Source organism: Prionailurus viverrinus, chromosome E2 (genome assembly GCF_022837055.1).
Source record: "Prionailurus viverrinus isolate Anna chromosome E2, UM_Priviv_1.0, whole genome shotgun sequence".
NCBI lineage: Eukaryota > Metazoa > Chordata > Mammalia > Carnivora > Felidae > Prionailurus > Prionailurus viverrinus.
The window spans coordinates 48,496,459-48,519,130 of NC_062575.1; the positions used below are offsets into that span (position 1 = coordinate 48,496,459).

At 51.2% G+C, this 22,672-nt stretch overlaps 1 protein-coding gene across 4 annotated transcripts; it reads right to left on the minus strand.

Moving 5' to 3' along the window:
- Positions 1–63: 63 nt before the first annotated feature.
- CE2H19orf47 (chromosome E2 C19orf47 homolog) lies at positions 64–22,557 on the minus strand. 4 transcript variants are annotated; one of them, XM_047835544.1, is made up of 11 exons: positions 22,471–22,557; positions 21,013–21,119; positions 18,395–18,446; positions 14,295–14,382; positions 14,024–14,138; positions 12,070–12,151; positions 7,480–7,617; positions 4,433–4,582; positions 2,990–3,060; positions 992–1,340; positions 64–329 (listed from the first exon to the last, which is right to left on the minus strand). In XM_047835544.1, exons 3-11 carry the CDS (start codon positions 18,411–18,413, stop codon positions 235–237), a joined length of 1,107 nt encoding a protein of 368 aa, XP_047691500.1. In that variant the 5' UTR covers positions 18,414–18,446; positions 21,013–21,119; positions 22,471–22,557; the 3' UTR covers positions 64–234. The 4 variants fall into 4 exon arrangements, with proteins under 4 accessions (XP_047691500.1, XP_047691499.1, XP_047691498.1 ...); XM_047835543.1 differs by having other exon boundaries at positions 4,433–4,585; XM_047835542.1 differs by having other exon boundaries at positions 64–1,340.
- Positions 22,558–22,672: the final 115 nt, after the last annotated feature.

Genomic DNA, 22,672 nt, shown 5'->3' on the forward strand with positions numbered 1-22,672 from the left:
CCACATTGTGCTTTGTGTGAAAAACAACCCTGTGACTCACCCTGAAGGAGGGGAGGGAAACAGTTTGAAAGCCACAAAAATATATTAAAACAGCTGTTTTCTTCTCTCTCGGCACTGGCCTCCCTTCCCGGTGACCCTTGCTCGCCACCCGCCACAGGCTTTCAGAGAAAAAGACGCCCAGGGCCGGAAAACAGAGGGGCCCTGCTGCAGCCCAGGGTCTGGGAGCGAGGGCGGCTAACAGTCTCTACAGGCTCGACGCCACCGTCGACGGGGCCGCTGGGAGGCCGGAGGCGCAGGAGGGTCAGGCAGGACGCAGCGCACAGTCGGGCCTTGCCACAGGGACAGAAAACAGAAGAGAAATGAACAGCATGAAGAGAGGGAGAGACCGAGAAGTTAAAGTAGCATGGGGACGGGGCAGAGGGGCGAGGGGAAGTCGGGAAGTCGGGAAGTCGGGCCCTCCAGGTGACACCCGCTCTGGGGGACTGGAAGGCTGAGGAGCTGGGGCTGAGGCAGCAGATGCTGCTGAGAGGCAGGAAGGGGAATGGGGGAGGGAAAAGGGCACTTGGCTCTGGGAGAGGTAGAGGAGTGTGCCCTGCCAAGGCCACAGTCAGAGAGGAGAGAACAGAGGACGTGAGAGAAAGGAAAGACCGGAGCGGCAAGGCCAGGTCACAACGACCATCTCAGACTCAGAAAACTGGGGTGAGTCCCCAGAAAGCTCGGGCCGGCTCCAATGCCGAGGGAGACAAGCAGTGTCATCCAGAAGCCGGCAGAGGGTTGGGCGCGCCCTCACTGGAGCCTCTGCCGGAGCCAGGAGCCTGGAGAGGGGACTGCGCCCCGCCCAGAGGCTAGAAGGTCCTGCGGCCCAGTCTTTTGAACACGCTCACTGTGCCCGCATGGTCCATCTGGGCACCCAGGCCCTCGCTGGAGCTGTTCCCCCGGGGCCCCACCAGAGTCCTCTTAATGGTGACCTTGACCTCGGCTGAGGACTTACTCTTGGTGCTCGTGACCTGGCTGTCCTGGGCCTCAGGCACAAGGGCAGCCTTGCCCAGTCTCTGGATGATGCTGCCTTTGGACAGGGACTCTGGCTTCCTCTCGAGTCCAGGGCGTGAGGAAAGGGCCAGACGCCGCAGTGTTGGGGTGGCAGCCGTTGTGGCCGAACTTGTGGCCTTAGCTTTGACAGTCAGTGCTGGCTGGGGACTGGACTTGGCTGGGCCCCGGCCCAGCTTCTTCAGGACCCCGGCATACTGCAGGACAGAGCTGCTGCTGTCATTGTCGCTGTCCCAAGCCAGATCCTCGTCCATCTCTGGGGTGGCCCCCAGGCGGCTGAAGACTCCTGTGGGCTGCAGGGGTCAGAGACGGGACAAGTGAGCCATGTAGTCACTCAACATGCATGCACGGAGAGCTGCCCCATCTGTGCCTGGCCTCATTGGGAGAAATCCCCAACAGTGGCACGCTACACAGTGGTGAGAGCCACGACAGGGGAGATTCAGGGACCTGGTGGGGCCCAGAGAAGACTCCTGACCTTGGCTGAAGTTCAGGAGAGACTCCCTGGACAAGAGACCTCAGAGATGAGATCTGAAAGTAACGGCAGGTGGGTCTAATAAAGAAGGGGGGAGAGAGAAGACGGAGAGAAGACCATTTGCAGAGATCTGCAGGAGAACGTGAGAGAAGAAAAGTTTCTTCATTCACTCAACAGGCATTTCCTGAGTCCCGACTGTCCCTGGCCCCGTGCTGGGCGGTGCTGGGGAAACAGTGGTGACTAAGCACAGCCTTGGCCCTGCCCTCAGGGGGCTCCCAGTCCAGTGGGGAAGACAGACCTGGCGTGGGAAATGACACCCAACGATTCCCTAATTACGACAGTGGTGCGTTCTCTGGAAGAGATGGGAGCACAGGTGGACAGGAGACAGGGAGGCCTCGACCCCTCTCGACTTCAGGGATGCTTTCTCCGAGGTACTGATGTTTAAGCCAGGCCCTCAAGGATGAATCAGCAGAGAAAAGAGCAAGGGCTAAGTCCCCAAGGCAGGAATAGGAATCATACTGATGGAGCACTCGCTCTGTGCCAAGCTCTTTACACGGCTACATCTTCAAGCCACACGATCCTGAGTGTTATTATCCTGCTCGTGATAAGACTCTAAGAAGTGAAGGAAAGGTTGGGTAAGCCCTGGCAAGCGAGGGCTGGAGAGGCAGGAAACGCAGCTGGGGAGCTCCGGAGCAGTTAGTCAAAGGTGACACTTAAAGAGTGCCTGCTGTGCACCAGACACCCCCAGCACTGCGCAGGTGTGTGTCACTTAATCCTCACAAGCACCCCATGAGGTGTGCACTACACGGATAAGAAAGCTGAGGTACCAGGAGCTTAAGTGACGTGGCCAGAGCCACGCAGCCATGCAGCCAGGTGGTGACAGAGCCGGATTCATGCCGGGCAGGGCTCAGGCTGCGTGCTCCTAACACACACCGTCCCCGGGGCCCGCGGGACTGCAGGCCAAGGCAAGGAGGGTGGCGTTCATCCTGACCAGGGTGAAAGCATCTGGTGGGGGGTGGGTGGCCTGTCCTGTGGGTGGCACACACTGCTGCTATGGGGGGAGGGGCAGAAGGGGGTTCACAGGAGCTGCAGACCAGTCAGGAGGCCACCGCCCTATCCAGACAGGGAAAAGTGGCAGAGAAGGGAAGACAGACGGAGCCATCACTAGAGCCTGCCCGGAATGGGGCACTGGGGTGTCCCTGAGACGGGGCCCGGGAGGGGAGTTACTCTGGGGGAAGATGCCGAGGCCAGTCTGGGACATCTGGTGGGAGGACCCAAGGGCAGCATTCAGGAGTTGGCCAGACCCCGGGGGCTGGAAATCAGGAGAGACGTTGAGGTGCAAAGAACGGAACGGAGACTGTTAAGACAGGGGAGGCGGCCCAGGGAGTACGAGGGGCTGGATGTGGGATCAACACCCGCAGGAAGACAAGAATCAGAGAACCCCAACTGGCTTCCCCGTTTCCAACTCACTTTATTCCCTGTTGTCGTGTCTGCCTTGGTCTCGGCGCCGAGGCGGTCGAACACGGACGTCCTGTGGAGACCTGGGAGGGAAGTGAGCCCTCAGCCAGCACCAGCTGAGCCACGCGCGGAGCTTGGGCCCGGCCGAGCATCATGCATCGTGCAGACAAGGGAGGGGAGATGCGGCCCAGGCCCAGGCAGCTCCGGTCCAGGCAGGCACGGACTCTGTGTCTGAGCGCTGGCTGACACGGACCTGACTCACACGTTTCTGGCTAGTGCCAAATGTGGGAAAGATCCACTAAAATTGACCCTTGGGCTCCTGGAAACTTTGCACGAGTTCGTGAACGTGTGCGGGAAGAGTTCTAAATCCCTACTTGTTCCCTTCAGTCTTGTTCTGGGTCACGGGCCTCTGAGAGTCTGCTGAACGGATAAGCCCTCTCCCTAAATAACACCCTAAATAGCCATCAATGGGAGAATGTTTACTAAATCATGATATACGAATACGATGCAAATATTAGATTTAAATGACCGTTAAAAAGAACAAAGCAGAGGAGCACCTGGGTGGCTCAGTCGGTTAAGCGTCCAACTTTGGCTCAGGTCATGATCTCCCGGTTCGTGGGTTCAAGCCCCATGCTGGGCCCTGTGCTAACAGCTCAGAGCCTGGAGCCTGCTTGGGATTCTGTGTCTCCCTCTCTCTCTGCCCCTCCCCCACTTGCATTCTTTTTTTCTCACTCTCAAAAGTAAACATTTAAAATAAAAAAAGAATGAAGCACATCCACATGTATTTATGTGAAAAGATCTCAATAAAAGAATTCTAGAATAATACCTACAGGCTGCTGCTATTTGTGTTGAAATAGAAACAAACACCTCTCTATGTTTTTATATATAGATACACGCATGCAAGTCCACAGGTGCCGGTCTGGAAAGGTTAATGACGGCGTGGGACACGGGAGTGAGGGAAAGAATGAGTTGACATCGTATACTCTTCTGCACCATATGAATGCTTTCCCCGTGGGAATGCGTACAACATTCTAAAAGGAACACTGTGAGGAAGACCATCTCTGCACTACCAGATGCAAACCCCAGCTACGGACTAAACCTCAACCAGACTCCTCTGGCTCATGATGATGGTTCCCACCATTTTGGGCACCTGCCCTCAGCCAGACACGGACACCACTTTACAGTCAGGCAGTCATGGAATCCAAGCCCCTGCCCTTGGGGAAGAGGTACCAGGTAAAGCACCTGCTACACTAACTGCAGGATGCGAGGGTGGAGGTGGTGATGTGCTCTCCTCCTCTACGGCCACCCTCACTGTCCCCTTGGTCCAAGGCCCCCTGGATCTCGTTAGAGCCCACTTCTTGGCCAATGCCCATAGGGCATGACCAACCCCGCACAAAGCAGCAAAAGGGAAAGGCAGTCTCCACACCAAAGCGTGTGCCCCCGCCAGCACAGTACCTTTTGCCGCCTGCTGCTGCTCCAGGATCTTACGGGTCCGGGGGGTGGTGCCTTTGGGCATGTTGATGATGTATTTCCCCTCCATCTCGGCAGTGACCCGGCGCCGCTTGGTGGGAACGGCCAGGCTCTCCTCTTCGCGGCGGGCCAGGGCTGCTGGGGAGGAGAGGGGTGGTGAGCACCTTCTGGGGTGGAATGTTCTCCTGGGGTGGGGGCTAGATGCCCAACGAAGGGCACAAATGTGCCCTTTATCTCCATACGTTCAAATGACTGCAATCCCCTATCTTCCCAACCACCCCACCACCACTGACTCTGAACCACCAAGAAATTCAGAGGTCTGGGCACGACGGGGTTGCCGACGGTGCTCAGAATCCCCACGCTGTAGCGGGCCTCCCAGGCTCTCTCTGCCTCTGTCCCTGCCCCGAGCAGGCTGACTTCCCAGCCCAGTCAGGATCCCCTCAGAAGGGGAAACTGCTGGCTGATGGAAAAGTTCAAGAGCTCCAGCTAAGCAATGGTTTCACAGGTGTAATAATTTTTTTAAAATGAATCAAGCCGTATACTTGCAATTTGTATATCATGCCTAAGTAAATTATATCTCAATTAGAAAAACAAAATCCCCTCGACACTCCCAGGCCCACCACTTTTTCAATACTTTAGAAATCAGTTTAAACTTTCTTACTCATGACATCAATCAAAAGGCCAGAAGGGCACCTGGGTGGCTCAGTCAGCTAAGCATTTGACTTCAGCTCAGGTCATGATCTCATGGATCATGAGTTCAAGACTTGCGTCAGGCTCTGTGCTAACAACGCGAAGCCTACTTGGGGTCCTCTACCCCCTTCTCTCTGCCCCTCCCCCGCCCCAAGAAGTAAAGGGTCCAAAGAAGGGGATGAGGCACTTCTAAACACACACGGCAAAAAGGGAGCATGTGCAATGGAGGTGGACAGAGCATGAAGGGGCTGGGCATCAGAATAACAAAGCCCCCTCCCTGGGCCTCAGTCTCCACTTGTGCCAAGATCTTTGCTGTGGGGGTGGGTCCGACAAAGGCAGGACAGTGGGGCAGACAGAAGGACAGCTTGGAAGCCCAAAGGCCAGGGTCCTATTCCCAGATTTCAAGCTGAGACCTGGAAGAGGAACAGAGGCCAAGCATAAAAGGTCTGTGAAGGAAGAATGTGCTGGGAGAAGGGAACATTGGGGCAGAAATACCACGACAGGAAGGAGCCTGGAAGGGACCTGGGGAAGGGAGCCAGGGAGAGACACAGGAGATGGACTCACATTCTGCACGACCTATAGGCCACGTGGGAAGATGACTTTGTTACTGGGACAATGGGAAGCCCTGGAGAGTTCTAGCTGAGTGTGAAAGGGTCAGGTTGAAGGTTTGAAAGGATCCTTCTGGCTGCTGAGAGAAAATGGTAGTTTCTTGACCTCTGACCCCTGCATCAAGCACAGGGCCCGGCACCAGTGTGGGCCTCAGTGAACATCTGTTAAAAAGGACTGAGACACTGGGGCGCCTGGGTAGCTCGGTCGGTTAAGCGTCCGACTTCGGCTCAGGTCATGATCTCACGGTCTGTGAGTTCGAGCCCCGCATCGGGCTCTGTGCTGACAGCTCAGAGCCTGGAGCCTGCTTCAGATTCTGTGTCTGCCTCTCTCTCTGCCCCTCCCCTGCTCATGCTCTGTCTCTGTCCGTCTCAAAAATAAATAAACGTTAAAAAAAAAAATTTTTTTTTAATAAAAAAAATAATTAAAAAAAAAGGACTGAGACACTAACATTAACCACTCTGGCAACAACAGATGTTGGCGAGGATGCAGAGAAAGAGGATCTCTTTTGCACTGATGGTGGGAATGCAAGCTGGTGCAGCCACTCTGGAAAGCAGTGTGGAGGTTCCTCAAAAAAGTAAAAATAGAACTACCCTATGACCCAGCAACTGCACTAGTAGGTGTTTACTCAAGGGATACAGGTATGTTGTTTCAAAGGGGCACACGCACCCCAATGTTTCTAGCAACACGATCAACAATAGCCAAAGTATGGAAAGGGCCCAAATGTCCATCGATGGATGAATGGATAAAGAAGATGGGGTAACTATATATATATAATGGAGTATTACTCGGCAATCAAAAAGAATGAAATCTTACCATTTGCAACTACATGGATGGGACTAGAGGGGATTATGCTAAGTGAAATTAGTCAGAGGAAAACAAATATCATATGACTTCACTCATATGAGGAATTTAAGATACAAAACAGATGAACATAAGGGAAGGGAAGCAAAAATAATATAAAAACAGGGAGGGGGACAAAACATAAGAGACTTATATAGAGAGAACAGAGGGTTACTGGAGGGGTTGGGGGGGGTGGGCTAAATGGGGGAGGGGCATCAAGGAATCTACTCCCGAAATCATTGTTGCACTAGATGCTAACTTGGATGTAAATTTAAAAAATAAATAAATGATTAAGAAAAAAATGAGCCACCCATAGTCCACAGACCTGTACTGTACACTTAAGACTTAATTAAGGGGGTGACGTCAGGGTCACCTGGGTGGCTCAGCGGGTTAAGCATCTGACTCAGTTTCGGCTCAGGTCAGGATCTGACAATTTCTGAGATCGAGCCTGCATCGGGCTCTGTGCTGAGAACACAGGGCTTGCTGGAGATTCTTTCTCTCCCTCTCTTTCTGCCTCCTCCCACTTGTTCTCTCTCTCTCTCAAAACAAATAAATAAACATTAAAAAAAAAAAAAGAGGGTGACACCATATTAAGCATTCTTTCCGTAATAAAACAAAATAAAAAATTTAAAAAGACTGAACAGACCCCTGAGTGAGAACCGCCGTGCCCCTGTGCTGTTAAGTACACCACGTCCACAGCTTCCCACTGTCCCCATTCTATAGACTTGGAAAGCAAGGCACACAGAGGTACAGGGGCTTGACCAAATCCAAATGCTTTGGACACCCTGAGGCCTTCAAAGCACCATGAGATATTCGGAATGTGACCCCCAAATACCATCTGCCAACCCACACTCACCCCCAGCTCCTCCCGCCATCTGCCCAAACCCACTCACCGGCAGCCTTGGCAGTCTTCGCTGCCATTTTGTTGGACACGGTGACTGAGATCTTGGAGGTGCTGGTGTCCGGCCGCCTCGGTGGAGTGCCGGGTGGGGAGTCACGGTTCAGACTGTTAGCAATCATTCGAGAGGCAGCTGCAGGGAGGAAAGGTGAGAGTCCCATCGTCCCTGGGATGGAGGCCAGGACACAGAAGACAAGCCTTGGGACTACATGGGGAAGGGGCAGCTGGGGTCCCCCTGTAGCTGCACTGCCATGATGGGGATGCTTGGGCGTAAGCCAGTCTAAACAGGAGCTAGCCCGCTCCTCACTGCCTGGGGGTCCTTCCTGAGAGCCTAGACCAGACTGGTTCCTGTCACTCTTCACCCAACAGTTACCCAGCCCTGTTCTGAGCTCCTCTCCCAGCTCCACTTCAGCCCAGCTGGTCTGGGGATCTTCTTCCCCCAGAAGTGTGCGCCTTCTCAAAGCACATGCTGTTCCCTCTGCCTGGCATGCAGTTCCCTGAGTACCAACGGGCCTTCTCTGGCTCTTTACTCAGGTCTCCTCTCAGACAGCACCTCCTTAGAAAAAGCTTCCTGGACCTCTCCGTCCCCTCTACCACCCTGACCCTACGCAAGGCTCTCTTTTTCTTCGTAGCCCTAATCGCTGCTTGACATCAAATTACACGTTTTTGTTTGCTGGTGGGCTCTCCCACGAGCATGCAAGCCCCATGAGAAGACAATGCCCATTTATTTCTGTATCCCTAGTGCCTATCACAGTTTCTGGTGCTTTAGAGGTCCTCACGGAACATCTACTGGCAAAGATGAACACTATCACTGAAAATCCCAACATCCCTACCAGACAGATCTACTGCAAGCCAATTTTACAGACGAGGAAATGGTGACTCCAGGAGGGGATCACTCAGCCAGGTCCCTAAGCAGTGGTGGGTCCGGCTCCAGTTGGGCTGAGGGGAGATAAGCGGTAACCCCCTTCTGGGGATGGAGGATGGGGGTGAGGGCAGGCTCTGGCGCCCCTGTCTTCTGTGGAGCAGAAGGAGGGATTTCAGGGTGCGAGGTGGGAGCTACAGCATGCTCTAGAGGGTCAACCCCAGCATGGGAAAGACACGGGTCTTGTCTTCAGAACAGCTGGTTTTAGGGCACAGGTTTCAAAAGCTCTTGGGGAAGCCCTGCACGGGAGGGAGGGGGTCTCTATGCCGTCCCTGCTTATACCACAGTCCCAGTAATCCCCAGACCCTCCACCAAGGGCTTTCAGATTTGGATATTCCACCCTACCTACTCCCCAAAAGTCCTTTCTTTTTCTGCTATGTGCTCTCTCTCAAAACCTGCTCAAGTTCCCCACAATGACCCTCAATACGTTATCAAAATTATATATTACTTGGTTGATTTTTTAAATTATAACTATAGCATACAGAAAAATACACCAAACCCACAAAGACCACTTAACAAAAAGTGAACTCCCACATACCCACCACCCAGGTCAAGAACTGGAGCCTTACTGTCACCCGGAAGTCTGGGGATTGGCCCTTCCCAATCAGACCTCTTCCCTGCCCCTCACCAGAAAGAAATGGCCAGTTTTCAGCCCTGCTCACTCCCCTGGTAACGATCGGTATACACCCCTCCACAATTTCCCCAGGACATTTCTTCAGACAGCTCTGAAGCCAGATAGGGGTGGCTTTCTGATCAGCTGTAAACTACCTGGCTGCACAGAATCTGTCCTGGGATGATCGGGATGTTCTGCTATGAGAGGTAAGCAGCTGAGAGGCCCTGCCTCTTGCAGTGTACCCAGAGGGAGATGTCTTGCTTAAAAGGGATAAGGCATATGATGTTTTATCACGACAGGTAAGCACCATTTGGGTGGAAGAAAAACAACTATCTTCGCCCTAACGAATTTGAACTGTAGTCAGGTGTCAGACACATAGATACAGACATGCGTATTCAAAGATGTATATCGTAAAGTGTATAGAAGCGAGTGTACCAGGAATGCTTCTCTGGAACATTCTTCCCCACCCCTTTCCTTCTTTGCCTGCCTCCTCTATTCCTGCCTATTTTCTCCGTGAGCATTTTTGTTAGTTTTAATTTTTTTAACTTGTTTGACACTAAGACATTCAAAAAGGTATAAAAATAACATACTATCTGATTTCATTGATGTACATTTGAAAGACGAGCAAAAAGACTAAAAAAATAGATCATCAATGCTGTTAGAGATCAGGGTCAATAAAGGGCACCTGGGTGGCTCAGTGGGTTAAGCGTCCGGCTCTTGTTTTGGCTCAGCTCACAATCTCACAGTTTCGTGGGTTCAGGCCCCATGTCAGACTCTGCGCTGGTAGTGCGTAGCCTGCTTGGGATTCTCTCTCTCCGCCCCTCCCCCACTCACAGTCTGTCTCTCTCAAAATAAATAAATAAACTTAAAAAAAAAAAAAAAAAGACATCAAGGTAATGGGTACCCTGGAGAGGAGGGGCGGGTAGTGATGCTGGTCATGTTTCAGTTTCTGGATTTGGATGCTGCTGGCTACACGAGTGTTGCACTTGTGAAAAGTGATTCGGCTGTACCTTTATGATTGGAACCCTTTCCTGTGTGTAAGTTGAGGAAGACTGCTGCAGAAAAGAACACCAATTTTTTCACCCTCCCTCTGTCCATGCCTTTGGGTAGGCACTGCCCACACTGATTCTGGGCTTAGCCACGTGACTGACTTTGGCCAATGAGGCAAGAGCAACTGTTATACAGGCAGAAGCTTAAGAGGTGCCTTGCACACTGGGGTCTGCCCTCTTATGCTGTTCTGGAGAGCCCTGCAATCAGCACTGCGTGGACAAGCCCAGGCTAGCCTGCTGCAAAATGAGAGACATGTGGCCAAGTCACCTCTGTTGGCCCAGATGACATCAAGCCAACCACCAGACGTGAGTGAGGCCATCCTAGATCACCCAGCCTCAACCAAACTGCCAGGTGACCACTGAGATCAGCTGAGCTGACCCAGAGCAGAAGTGACCAGCCATGTCATAAAATCACGAGAGATATGGGGCACCTGGGCGGCTCAGTCGGTTGAGTGTCCAGCTTTGGCTCAGGTCATGATCTCACAGTTTGTGAGTTCAAGCCCCGCATCGGGCTCTGTGCTGACAGCTCAGAGCCTGGAGCCTGTTTCGGATTCTGTGTCTCCCTCTCTCTCTGCTCCTCCCCCACTCGTGCTCTGTCTCTCTCAAAAATAAATAAAACATTAAAAAAAAATCACGAGGGGCGCCTGGGTGGCGCAGTCGGTTAAGCGTCCAACTTCAGCCAGGTCACGATCTCGCGGTCCGTGGGTTCGAGCCCCGCGTCGGGCTCTGGGCTGATGGCTCAGAGCCTGGAGCCTGTTTCCGATTCTGTGTCTCCCTCTCTCTCTGCCCCTCCCCTGTTCATGCTCTGTCTCTCTCTGTCCCAAAAATAAATAAACGTTGAAAAAAAAAAAATTTAAAAAAAAAAAAAAAAAAAAAAAATCACGAGAGATAAAAGCTTGTATTTTAAACCAGTTTGGGGCTTGTTAAGCTAATATGCATATTACATTTCTAAAGTTTATTTTTCTTAAAAAAGGTATCACACTGCTAAAAAATCAAATGTATAAATACCATTCTCACCATCCACGGATTCCATATTTGCAAATTCGCCTATTCACTATAATTGATTTCTAACCCCAAAACCGTATTTGTGGTGCTTTTGCTGCCATTCACAGCCATGCGCTGAACAGTGAAACACTCGAGTCACCCAACACACACTCCCAACTGAAGTCAAACAAGGGGACTCTCTGCCTTCAGCTCTCACGGTAAACAAGTATCCTTCTCACGGTCTATTTTGTGTCCCCTTTTTACATTTTTGTGCTTTTGGATAGTGATTTTGCTGTTTAAAATGGCGCTCAAACATAGTGACAAAGTGCTTTCTCATATTCCCAGGTGATGTGCCTTATGGAGAAAATACATGTTAGATTAGCTTCGTCCAGGCAGGAGTCACAGTGCTGTTGGCTGTGAGCTTGATGTTAATGTATCAACAATGTATTACCAGTAAAAGGTCTCTAAACAGAAATACACATAAAATAAGATCTGTGTCGAGGCGCCTGGGTGGCTCAGTCCGTTGAGCGTCCGACTTCGGCTCAGGTCATGATCTCACGGCTCGTGAGTTCAAGCCCCGCGTCGGGCTCTGTGCAGACAGCTCAGAGCCTAGAGCCTGCTTCTGTTTCTGTGTCTCCCTCTCTCTCTGCCCCTAACCCACTCGCATTCTGTCTCTGTCTCTCTCAAAAATAAATAAACATTTAAAGAAAATAATAATAAGATCTGTTAATCAACTGACAAAAATGTTGTGACTAGAGGCTTACAGGAACCTAACTTTGTACTTCCTCTTGAAGCAGTGACTCAATATTCACTAATTCAGTGGTCACAGTGACATTATGGAGCAGAACTACCACCAACGAAAATCGACCGGACGTATTGCCACCTCACTACCCAGACTATTTTTTTCCTAAGAGAACCTCAGATGGCTTTGTTTCACCTCTGCAGATTTCAGGTGTATCCCCTCTACAGCTGAAGCGTATGACTGAAGGAAAGGAACCCTGGGTAGATGGGACTCACCGCTAGAGGTGCCTCGGCGAATCTCGCCTGGGAGGGGGCTGGGGCTGCAGGGCACGGACTCAGTGGCAGCTTTGCACATGTCCTGTAAAAATATAAATAAATAAAATAATGGGACACCAAGGTGGCACAGTCGGTTATGCCTCAGACTTCGGCTCAGATCATGATCTCACGGTTCGTGAGTTCGAGCCCCACGCGTCAGGCTCTGTGCTGACAGCTTGGAGCCTGAAGCCTGCTTCGGATTCTGTTGTCTCCCTCTCTCCCTCTCTCTCTCTCTCTCTCTCTCTCTCTCTCTCTCTCTCTCTGCCCCACCCCATTCATGCTCTCTGTCTCTCAAAAATAAATAAACATTAAAAAAAAAAAAAAAGGTGCCTGGGATACCATGCGGACAAGGATAATCTGAGAAATCTGAGCAACATAGGGGGATCAGAGCCTGAGCTGCTACAGAAGAGAGTTCAAAACATTTCACTCCTAACCATGAGAAAGCATCAGACAAACCCAAACGGAGAGACGTTCTATAAAACAACTGACCAGTACTCTTCAAAACTGTCAAGGTCATCGAACATTATCTGGGAAGACTATGAAACTGGTATAAATCAACGGGGACTTAAGAGACAGAAAGAGACATAAATAAATGCAATGTGGTATATGAAACAGAGAGAGGACTTTAATACAAGAACTGATAAGATCCAAGTAGTCTGTATTTTTGTTAATAGCAGTGTCCTGATGTTTATTTCTTAGTTTTGACAAATGGACCGTGGCTATTACGAATGTTAACATTAAGGGAAGCTGGGTGAAGGAGACACAGAAACTTTCTGTACTGCTCTCGGAACTTTTCTGTAAATCTAAAATCATTCCCAAATTTAAAAGTTTCAAGGAAAAAAAAAAAAAGTGTTGCCCAGTGACCTTCTCTGTGATAACTCAAGTCCCTGACGTGAGAAAGCCATCACGGCGGGGGCCTGGCTGGCTGGACAGGTGAAGGCCCGTCCCTGGGTGGGGGAAGCAGCTACCATTTGGTAAAGTGGGGAGTCTGAGAGCACCGCTCTAGAGCCAGTTTCCTTCTCAGTCAAGTGGAGTGAGCAGGAAATGAGTTAAAATGGATGAAGGATGGAGACAGCACCTGGCAGGCTATGGTAAGCGCTCGGTAAATGTCAGCTATCAAAGCTCAACAAGCTCTTCATTCCCAGTGTGGAGCTCGGTGCCACACACTATCTGGTAGGTGGCCACAGCAGCAGTGGTGTGGGAGAAGCCTGTTTCAGAAGATTCAGGGAAGTGAAGATCACTAGTCTAGGGTCACCGTAAGTGGAGGGGCCGAGAATGGAACAGCCATGTTGTTGGCCAAGTCAGCACCTGGGTCCTAAGCGGGGAGCTCCTGCCCTGGGGATAGACAAGAATCCTGCTAATGATGTTATTATCACGGGGAAGATGAGAACTAGTAATGGTAATAGAGAGCCTTTACTGAGGCCCTACTGTTTACACTGTACCGGGGCTTTATTTAACATAATACAACTACTTTGCAAGATAGGTCTGCCTATCTGCATTCTACAAATGGAGAGAGAGGGACGCCTGGGTGGCTCAGTCGGCTAAGCATCTGACTTAGGCTCAGGTCATGATCTCGCAGTTCATGAGTTCAAGCCCCGCATTGGGCTCTCCACTGTCAGCACAGAGCCTGCTTCGAATCCTCTGTCCCTCTTTCTCACTGCCCTTCACCCTGTGTGTGCACTCTCTCTTTCTCTCTCTCTCTCAAAAATAAACTTTTTTTTTTTTTAATGTTACAAATGGAGAAAGAAAGGCTCAGAGAGGTTAGGCAACACACCCAGTGTCACACAACAAATGGTGCAGCCAGCCTTGGAGCTCAGGTCTGCCTGTCTTTGCCTCCAAGCCTCCTGCTGGCTCTGCTACCGCTGCTCCACCGCGCCCTAAACCCGGGGACCAAGGGGTGGGGTGGGACACCCACCTGGCGGTGCACCACCTTGGCATGCTTGAGGATGGCGATGATGTCACCCACCACAGTCACGCCCAGCTCATTCATGATCTCTTTGTTGAGATCCAGCAGCATGCTCTTCTGGATCCTACAGGGGAGGGTGAGTGGTGAGGCCGCCAGTGCGCCAGGATGGAAGGGCCAGCCAGCTCCCATCTCCCCCTGTCCCCCCCCAGGCTCCCCCCACCTCTCCCCGCCTCTCTCCTCCTCTCTCCAGGTTCAACTCTGTCCCCTCGGGCCCCCTTACCTATTATCCACAAACATCACGGCGTAATTGACAGCAGGCCCGGGAGGAATGCCGGCTTCCTTAAAGAACTGGATCCACTCGGAAGTGGCTGAGGGGTGGACAGGGTTCATTATTCCCATTGTTCTCTCTAGAGAAGAGCAGCCGAAAAGCCACAACAGCAGCCACAACAGCAGCAGCTCCCACAAATTAAATGCTCACCGCATGCCAAGCCCTGCCTGAGCGCTTCACGCAGACAGTGGAACTAGGCCCGCGACAGCCCTGTGAGCTCAGCAGCATTAGGACTCCCACACTTGGCCAATGAGGACACTGAGGCAGGGAGAGGTTGGGCAGCTGGCCTCAGGCCACATCGCTAACAGGAAGCAGAGTCCCCAACCCATGTGCTGCTGTACCGCCCTTCTTATAAGCTCTGCCCTGCCCTGGGATGTGACCCGCAGCGGCTGTCCCCATGCTTGGCCAGTGCCAGGTTTCAGGGAGCTGGGACTCTGCGTTCTCCGCCCTGGTCCTCATTGACAGGCCCAGCTCCAGAGAGTGACAGGATCCACAGGTAAATGGGAAGAAGGGACACAGAGCTGGCCTGTGAGTGTCAATAAAGCCCTCTCCTCACTGTAGGAGCAGCAAGTATAGGCTTTGGAGCTTGGGTTGAAATTCTGGTTCTGCCACTTCCGGGCCAAGAGACAATGGGAGGTTAACGCCTGGTGTCTCAGTTTCCTCATCTGTGAATTTACGATAATACACTCAGTAAGTATTTATTGAGGACTGGCACAGGCCAGGTCCCATTCCAGCCACCGGGGATACCACAAGGCACAAGACAACATCCCTTCCTTCATCGAGTTCGAATTCTAGTGATAACACTAACATCCTCAGATCACTGTGCAGACTCAATGAGAAAGTCCACATAAAGGGCCTTGAATGACACCTGGCCAGGGGACAACATCAACTCATAGCAGCTGCCATTATTATTAGTAGTAGTATCATTATTTTTATTCTATTATTCTACCACCATTACCCAGGCCAAGGTCAAGACCAAGGAGGCACCCACCCATGAAAGTTTATTGTCTGGAAACTTCTTTGTTGGCCTCTTGGGTGTGACTTTCAAACTAGGTGTGGCCAATGTGTGTTAGATAAGATCACTAATTCCAAAAGATTTTTTTTTTCACATTTTAACACCTCTGAAACTAAGATCCACCTCAGAATCAATGGTGTGCCATGGTTTTAACTGGTGAAACTTTTTCTCAAGGTATATAGCATGGCACCCAACAATCCATGCTATGTTAGATGAGAAGAAGTCTGCTACTGCTAGGCCCATTTTGCTTATCAGACAACTGAGCCTCGGAGTGGAGAAAGAGATTCTGGTCTTGGTGGCCATCCAGAACTCAGGCCAAGCCCAGGGACCCCTCTTCTCCCAGGGAGGCCCCTGCCCACCTGGCCACAAGCCCATCTCCCCAGGACTGAGGCAGGTGAGGAGCTCATGCCCTCAGGACTCCCCCACCAGCCCAGCTTTTGCTGCCTTGCACAGGCACCATCCACCTGCCCAGGAATGGGGCCCTGGGTTCTGTTAGCCAAAAGCAGGCAACTTTGTCTAAATATCAAAAGGCACCACAAAATGATTCCATTTATATGAAATGGCTGGAACAGGTAAACATCTACAGAGAACTACAGAGACAGAAAGTAGATTAGTAGGGACGCCTGGATGGCTCAGTCGGTTAAGCGTCCGACTTCGGCTCAGGTCATGATCTTGCCGTCTGTGGGTTCGAGCCCCGCGTCGGGCTCTGTGCTAACAGCTCAGAGCCCGGAGCCTGTTTCAGATTCTGTGTCTCCCTCTCTCTCTGCCCCTCCCCTGTTCATGCTCTGTCTCTCTGTCTCAAAAATAAATAAACATTAAAAAAAAAAAAAAAAGAAAGAAAGTAGATTAGTAGTTTTGAGAGGCCGATGAGGAAAAGAGAGTAACTTGACTATCAGTTAATGGGTATGGGCGTTTGGGAGGAGTGATGAAAAGGTTTTGAAATTGATTGTGATGATGGTTGTATAGCTCCGTGGATAAAAACCACTGAGCGGGGGTGCCTGTTCAGTTGGTTAAACATCCGACTCTTGAGCTCGGTGTTGGGAGTTCAAGCCCCATGTTGGACTCCATGATAGGTGTGGAGCTTACTTAAAAACACAAAACCATTGAACTGTATAAAATGTGAATTGTATCTTAATTAAACTATTATTAAGGTTAGGGGGAGAGCCTGGGTGGCTCAGTCAGTTAAGTGTCTGACTCTTGAGTTCAGCTCAGGTCATGATCCCAGCGTTGTGGGATCAAGCTTCACATCAGGCTCCACGCTGAGTGTGGAGCCTGCTTAAGATTTTCTCTTTCTCTCTCTCTCTCTCTCTCTCTGTCCCTCTCCCCTGCTTACACTCTCTCTAAAATAAATTTTTTTTAATTTTTTTAATGTTTATTCATTTTTGAGAGACAGACAGAAAGAGAGACAGAGTGTTAGTGGGGAAGGGGCAGTGAACTAGGGAGACACAGAATCTGAAGCAGGCTCCAGGCTCCCAGCTCTCAGCACAGAGCCCAAAGCAGGGCTCGAACTCACGAACCATGAGATCACGACCTGAGCCAAAGTTGGACCCTTAACCAACTGAGCCACCCAGGAGCCCCTCTCTCTAAAACTAGTTTTTAAAAAAATCTTATTAAGGAGGAAAAAGGTGCCACATCATTTGGGGGTAGCTAGCTGCCTGAAGCAGAAAGTCAAGGAACTGCCAACATCCCCACATCAGGCCCCCACCGTCATTTTATGTCCTACTGAAGAGGAAAACATACTGCCAATAAAATGGCCATAAGCACCCCGTTTCCGAAATATTAAAGATGGGCAACAGCGTGGGTCATGGACTCAGTGAGGTATGGCTTGCCATACACACCAGGAGACATTCACTAGAATATTCACAGCAGTCTGTCTGTAACAGCCCCAACCCAGAAACAATGCAGTAGCCACGGACAGAGGCAGGTAAACAAAGGGCGGCCACTCACACAGTAAATACCACACAGCAGTGCAGAGGAGAGAACCACAGCTACACACGGCAACAGAGGGGATGCTCAGATGTTGTGTGGTACAGAAGAAGCCACACACAAGAGAACACAAGGCACGATTTTGTTCCCCCAAGTTCAAAACCAAAGTCTAAAGAATAGGAATATTCTCATTGGTGGTACGACTATAAAAGGCAAGGAGAAATGATCACAAAGATGAGATAATGGTTGATTCCATCTGGAGGAGCGAGGGGGTTGTGACTGGGATGGGCTCTGGGGAGGCTGGCAACATTGTATTTCTTGGCCTGGATGGTTCGTTTTTAAAACGTTTGTATTGAACTAGAACATACGCACATACAAGGGTACACATAGGTCCATAATTTTCACAAACCAACACACGCCTGCAGACCAGCACCCAGATCCAGAAATAAAACATTTCCAACATCCCAGAAGCCACGCCCACCCCCCCACCCCACCCCCCACCAACTCCCTGTGTAGTGGCGTCTCGAGGGCAACCACCACCTTCTAATGGTACAGATTGGTTTGGGCTGTTTCTGTGCTTTACGTAAATGAAACCGTGAAGGATGTATTCCGATGTTTGCTTCTTAATTGCTCTTCCGACGTTTTATGTACTTTTCTAGATGTACAAATCTCAAAAAATTGCAAAGCTGCCAGCTGACCTCAGTGCTTGGGCAATCCCAAAATACGGGCTTAGAGAGAATACAGAGACACAGCCCATGAGAATAATAACGGCTAACATTTGTCAAGAACCATGCCCAAGATCTGATGTGCAACAAGCTCTCTACTTACAACATCCTAGGATGTAAGGAACTGTTAGTATCTCCATTTTATAGGTGAGAAAACCCAGGCGCTGCTGGACTTCATGACACAAGTTCCATAAGGCTAGACCATGCTGTCCGGAGGCCAACACACAGAGCGGAGAGGCCCTGGCCCCGCCTCCACGTTCCTCAGGGTACAGCTGTTCCTGCCAGTGACCTGGCCCTCCCTCCCCCACCTCGTCTCCCCTCACCAAGGTCATACCTCAAAAAGGACAGTGGGGACAGGGAGCCCAGAGAGAAGACCACAGACTCACCCATAGTCACTGAGACCATTGTCTCCCTGGCCCTGGTGCTGCTCCCGGGAGCCTGGAAGACAGAACGAGGGGAGAAGGGCCCATGAGTCGCCACGGGCTGTGAGTGTACGTACGTCCCTCCCTTGCTGCCTGTCGGTCTGCCTGCCAGAGAAGCGTTCCTGGGCTGGGGGCTCACAGCCCAGGAATAGCCTGGAACAGCTGGCAGGAAGTCAGCCTGGGATAGAGCTGCCACCACAACTATCACTGCTCCCTGGGACAAGGCCCAGGGACGGCAAACGTCCGCAGCTCTGTTCCCACACACCTCAAGAGTTTCTGGCTGGAATGAGCAAGGAAAAGAAAGAAAAAGAAAACCAAAGACACCCCCGCTCAAGACTTTAACCATAACTAGTCAGCCGTTCCCAAACTGCTTCCTAACAACCTACTATGCGTGCGGCACTATTCTAGGAGCTAAGGATACGGAGGGGAACAAAAACACAGAGTGTGGCATCTAGGTGGAGACTGGGGAGAGGGGAAGACAGAGAAGTATACAGGCAGAACAGATAAGGATACGGTGAGTCAGAAAGCCTTCGGTGTCATGGAGAAAACCCGGAGGACCAGGAAGGGAGGGGCTGCAATTCTAAACAGGGGGAACAGGGGAGACCGTTCTACGGTGACATTCAGAGACCCGAAGAAGGTGGAGGAGCGAGCCACGTGGTTTTGTAGAGGAGGAGTGTTCCGGGAAAAGGGACAGCAAGTCCAGTGCCCTGAGGCAGGAGCCCATCTGGCATGTGAGGGGGACCGCACGCACGGAGCCGTTGAGACTGCGCTGCAGTGAGTGAGCGGAGGGGAGGAGGGTGGGGGAGCTGAGCGCAGACGGGTGGCCCACCGCCTCACGAGGGGCCTCGGAGGAGAAATGGGAAACCAGTGTCCACTTAGGTAAGACTGCAGGTGCCCGGAAGCTGTTAAAGACATACCAGCACCAACGGAGGAGACTTTCCCCTGAACATGAAGAGCAGGGCTGAAAGGAAACTAAAAGGGAAAAACTTCCTTGCCTGATGGGTCCACATTATCGGTCTCCAGGATCACTCGTCCCACGCTGCCCGGGCCCAAACCTCCCACTCAGCCCTCCTGTCCTTCTCCAGCCCTGCCCTCTCCTCCAGCCCCTCTGCCCTCTTCTACCCACCTCAGCCCCCGATTCCGATCCTTCTCCCTCACCCCTTCTCGGCGTCCTCCACAGTCTGCCCCTCGCTGTCCCCATTTTGACGGTACAGGAGAGACAGTAGAAGAGTAAGGGCCCTGGAACCAGACTGCAGGGTTCAAATCTGGCTCGACCACATGCTAGCTGTGTGGTCTTAACAGGTTACTTCACTAGTCAACCCGGCGTCTTCATCTGTAAATAGGGACAGGGACGGTCCAGATGGTACTACCCTTGAAGGGCTGCTGTAAGGCCAGGCGAGTTTCTATGCACGGGGCACCTGCGGCAGTGCATTCCAACTGTCTAGAAGCAGTGGCTGTTCTTATCTCCCAGGGATCCCACCTTAGCCTGTCCTCTAACACCCAAGGGCTTTGCCGGCCCCCCTGGTTTTCCCACAGCAGGTCACCTGGGCCCAGAATGCTTTCTTATCCTGTCCTCCTGGCAAGCTCTCCTTCACTCTGCTTGCCTGGCCACCTGCTTTGTGAAGCTCTCCTGAAGTCACCAGATGTGAGACTCTCTCCTCTACCTCCAGCGAGGGTTCATCCTGACCACCTCTGGCTTTGGTTGCATGTCTTATTGATGAACGTGACCAGAGACATCACTCTGCCCCGTACCTGACTCCTAAGATCTACTTTCCCCTCTGGATTTTGCCACTGGCCAAAGACCGCACAACCAGCATCTCTCAAAGAGCAGGGCATGGCAAGGGTTCGATATGTCAGACAGGAAAACAAATCTCACGTACTGAGCACTGACTATGCACCAGGACCGGAGCCAGGCATCGTGTCGACACCTCACAACCTCCTGGTGACTGAGCACTATTATTAGCCCCATCTTAATCGATGAAAAAAAACCGACTCGTCGAGGTACAGTCATTTACCAAATGGCACATCTAGCAAGTGACTTTACTGGGATTTGAAAACAAGTTCTCCCGGATTCCAGGGCCCATTCAGTAGCTCTTGTTGAATGTTTCCTCGGCAGGCACTGAATATACACAGCTCAGTGTCTCCCCACAACCACCTGGGGAACAAAGTTAAAATGATCCCCATGTTTGTTTGTTTGAACGTTTTTTATTTTTGAGAGAGAGAGAGAGAGAGAGAGAGAGAGAGCACAAGCAGTGGAGGGGCAGAGAGGGGGAGAGAGAATCCCAAGCAGGCTCCATACCATCAGCACAGAGCCCGATGCGGGGCTCGAACCCATGAACCACGAGATCATGACCTGAGCTGAAATCTGGAATCGGACACTTACCCCACTGAGCCACCCAGGCGCCCCTAAAACAATCCCCACGTTACAAACGAGAGTGGCAGGTCCGGGATCACACAGCAAATAACTATAAGCCAGGACTTGAACCCAAGTCAGTCCAATGACTATGATTTAACACTGGTTGAGCGATTACTACAAGCCAGGCACTGTGCTCAGTCTTGGCAAGGTTCCAGTTAATGCTTACCAGAAGCCTTTGAGTACTGGTATCCTCTCCCTACAGCTGCAGAGGTCACCCTGCTGGACTCAATTGCCTCTCTCCTTCATTAAAAGCCCATCTCCAGCGCTGACTTTCTGAACAGTGAAAATTGGAATGTTAATAATAATAGAAAATGACAATTCCCCAAACTCAAGAAATTACCATGTATCAGACTCCCTTGCTAAGCCCTTTTTTAAAAGGCTTGGACCTAAATCCTTTTACCACTTCTGAACCCTGATCCTGGGGCAAGTGGCTGAACCTTTCTGGATCTCACTTCCCCTCAACTCTAAAACAAGAAGGATAGGAGTATCTATTCTTACAGTGGTTAGAAGGATGAAGCAAGTTCATAAACACCAAGTGCTTACAACAACGCTTGGCAGGAGATAAGTGCTATGTACATACGCATTAAATAAATGCACCTTCGGTGAGCTAGAGAAAGGGTAGGACAGTCACTGACTTTTGTCAGCCCCGTGCCAAATGCAAGTGAAGAACAGAGTATAACTTGATAGGGTCCGTGGCATTGTGGAATCGCAAAGCACAGGTTATTTCAATCTCTTTCAGCTTCTGTCTACAATTTAATAGACTATTCTACTTCCGCTGCATTTTAGGTTAAGTTTTCCTTCTTTTCACAGCCAGCAATGCTGGTTTTCCATTAGTACAGCAATGCAAAATGTCCATCTCAAGTGAACTGACTGGAGGAAAATGCATTAGTGGTTTTAAAAAAAAAGAAAAACTTAAATCTAGGAGACCCGGCAAAATTGGTCAAACAGGAAGTGGCAGGACGTCGATTTGCCCAATTCCAGATTCCAGTTTTTCCTATTGCTGTCTCTGGGCTTCCTCCAACCCTTTACTCCCTTGCAAGTCCCAGCTACACCAGTAACTCTCAGAGTCATTATTATCATAGTCCCAATACATGGAGCTCTTACTCAATACTGTACGAAGCCCTGTGTTAAGGGATTTACATGCACATTTCATTAGCATCCTCACAACGACTCTATGATATTGGTACTATTAGTCCTCATTCTGCAGATAAGGAAAATGAGGTTCAGAGAGGTTAAGGCACAGGCTCACTGCCACAAAGCTGAGCTGGGACTTGAACCGAAATCTGCCGGCCTCCAATTTCATGCCCCCACACCCAGATCTTCCATGCCAAGCGCAAACATTTTCATCAGTACAGTACTAACAAAAGTATAGTACGAAGTGTGCAGTGTGGCTAGGCGCTGAACTAGGGTCTCCAACATGCACGAGGTGAGCTCTCACTCCAACCCAGAGGGAGGATGCTATGCCAGATTCTGGCCCCCATTCTACAGAGGAGGAAACTGAGGTTCAGAGAAAGAAGTCGTTTGTCCGGGCCGCACAGCGACGCCGAGAATGACTCCAGAACCAGAACGCCATCCATCCCTTCCGCATCCGGCCCAGTCCCACCACCCATGGCCCGCGCCTCACCTGACCCTCCTTGCCCGCGCCCACTCGCGCCGCCCGCCCTCCCTCCCCGGCGGCGCCAACTGTCAGACCCTCCTCCCTCGGCCCGGCTGCCCGCCCCGGAAGCACCGCCCCCATCGCCGGAAGCCGGACCGACCGACCGCGGCCGCTCTAGCCCACCGGGCCGCCACCAGCGAGAGTGTGGCCGCAACCGTCACGTGACCTC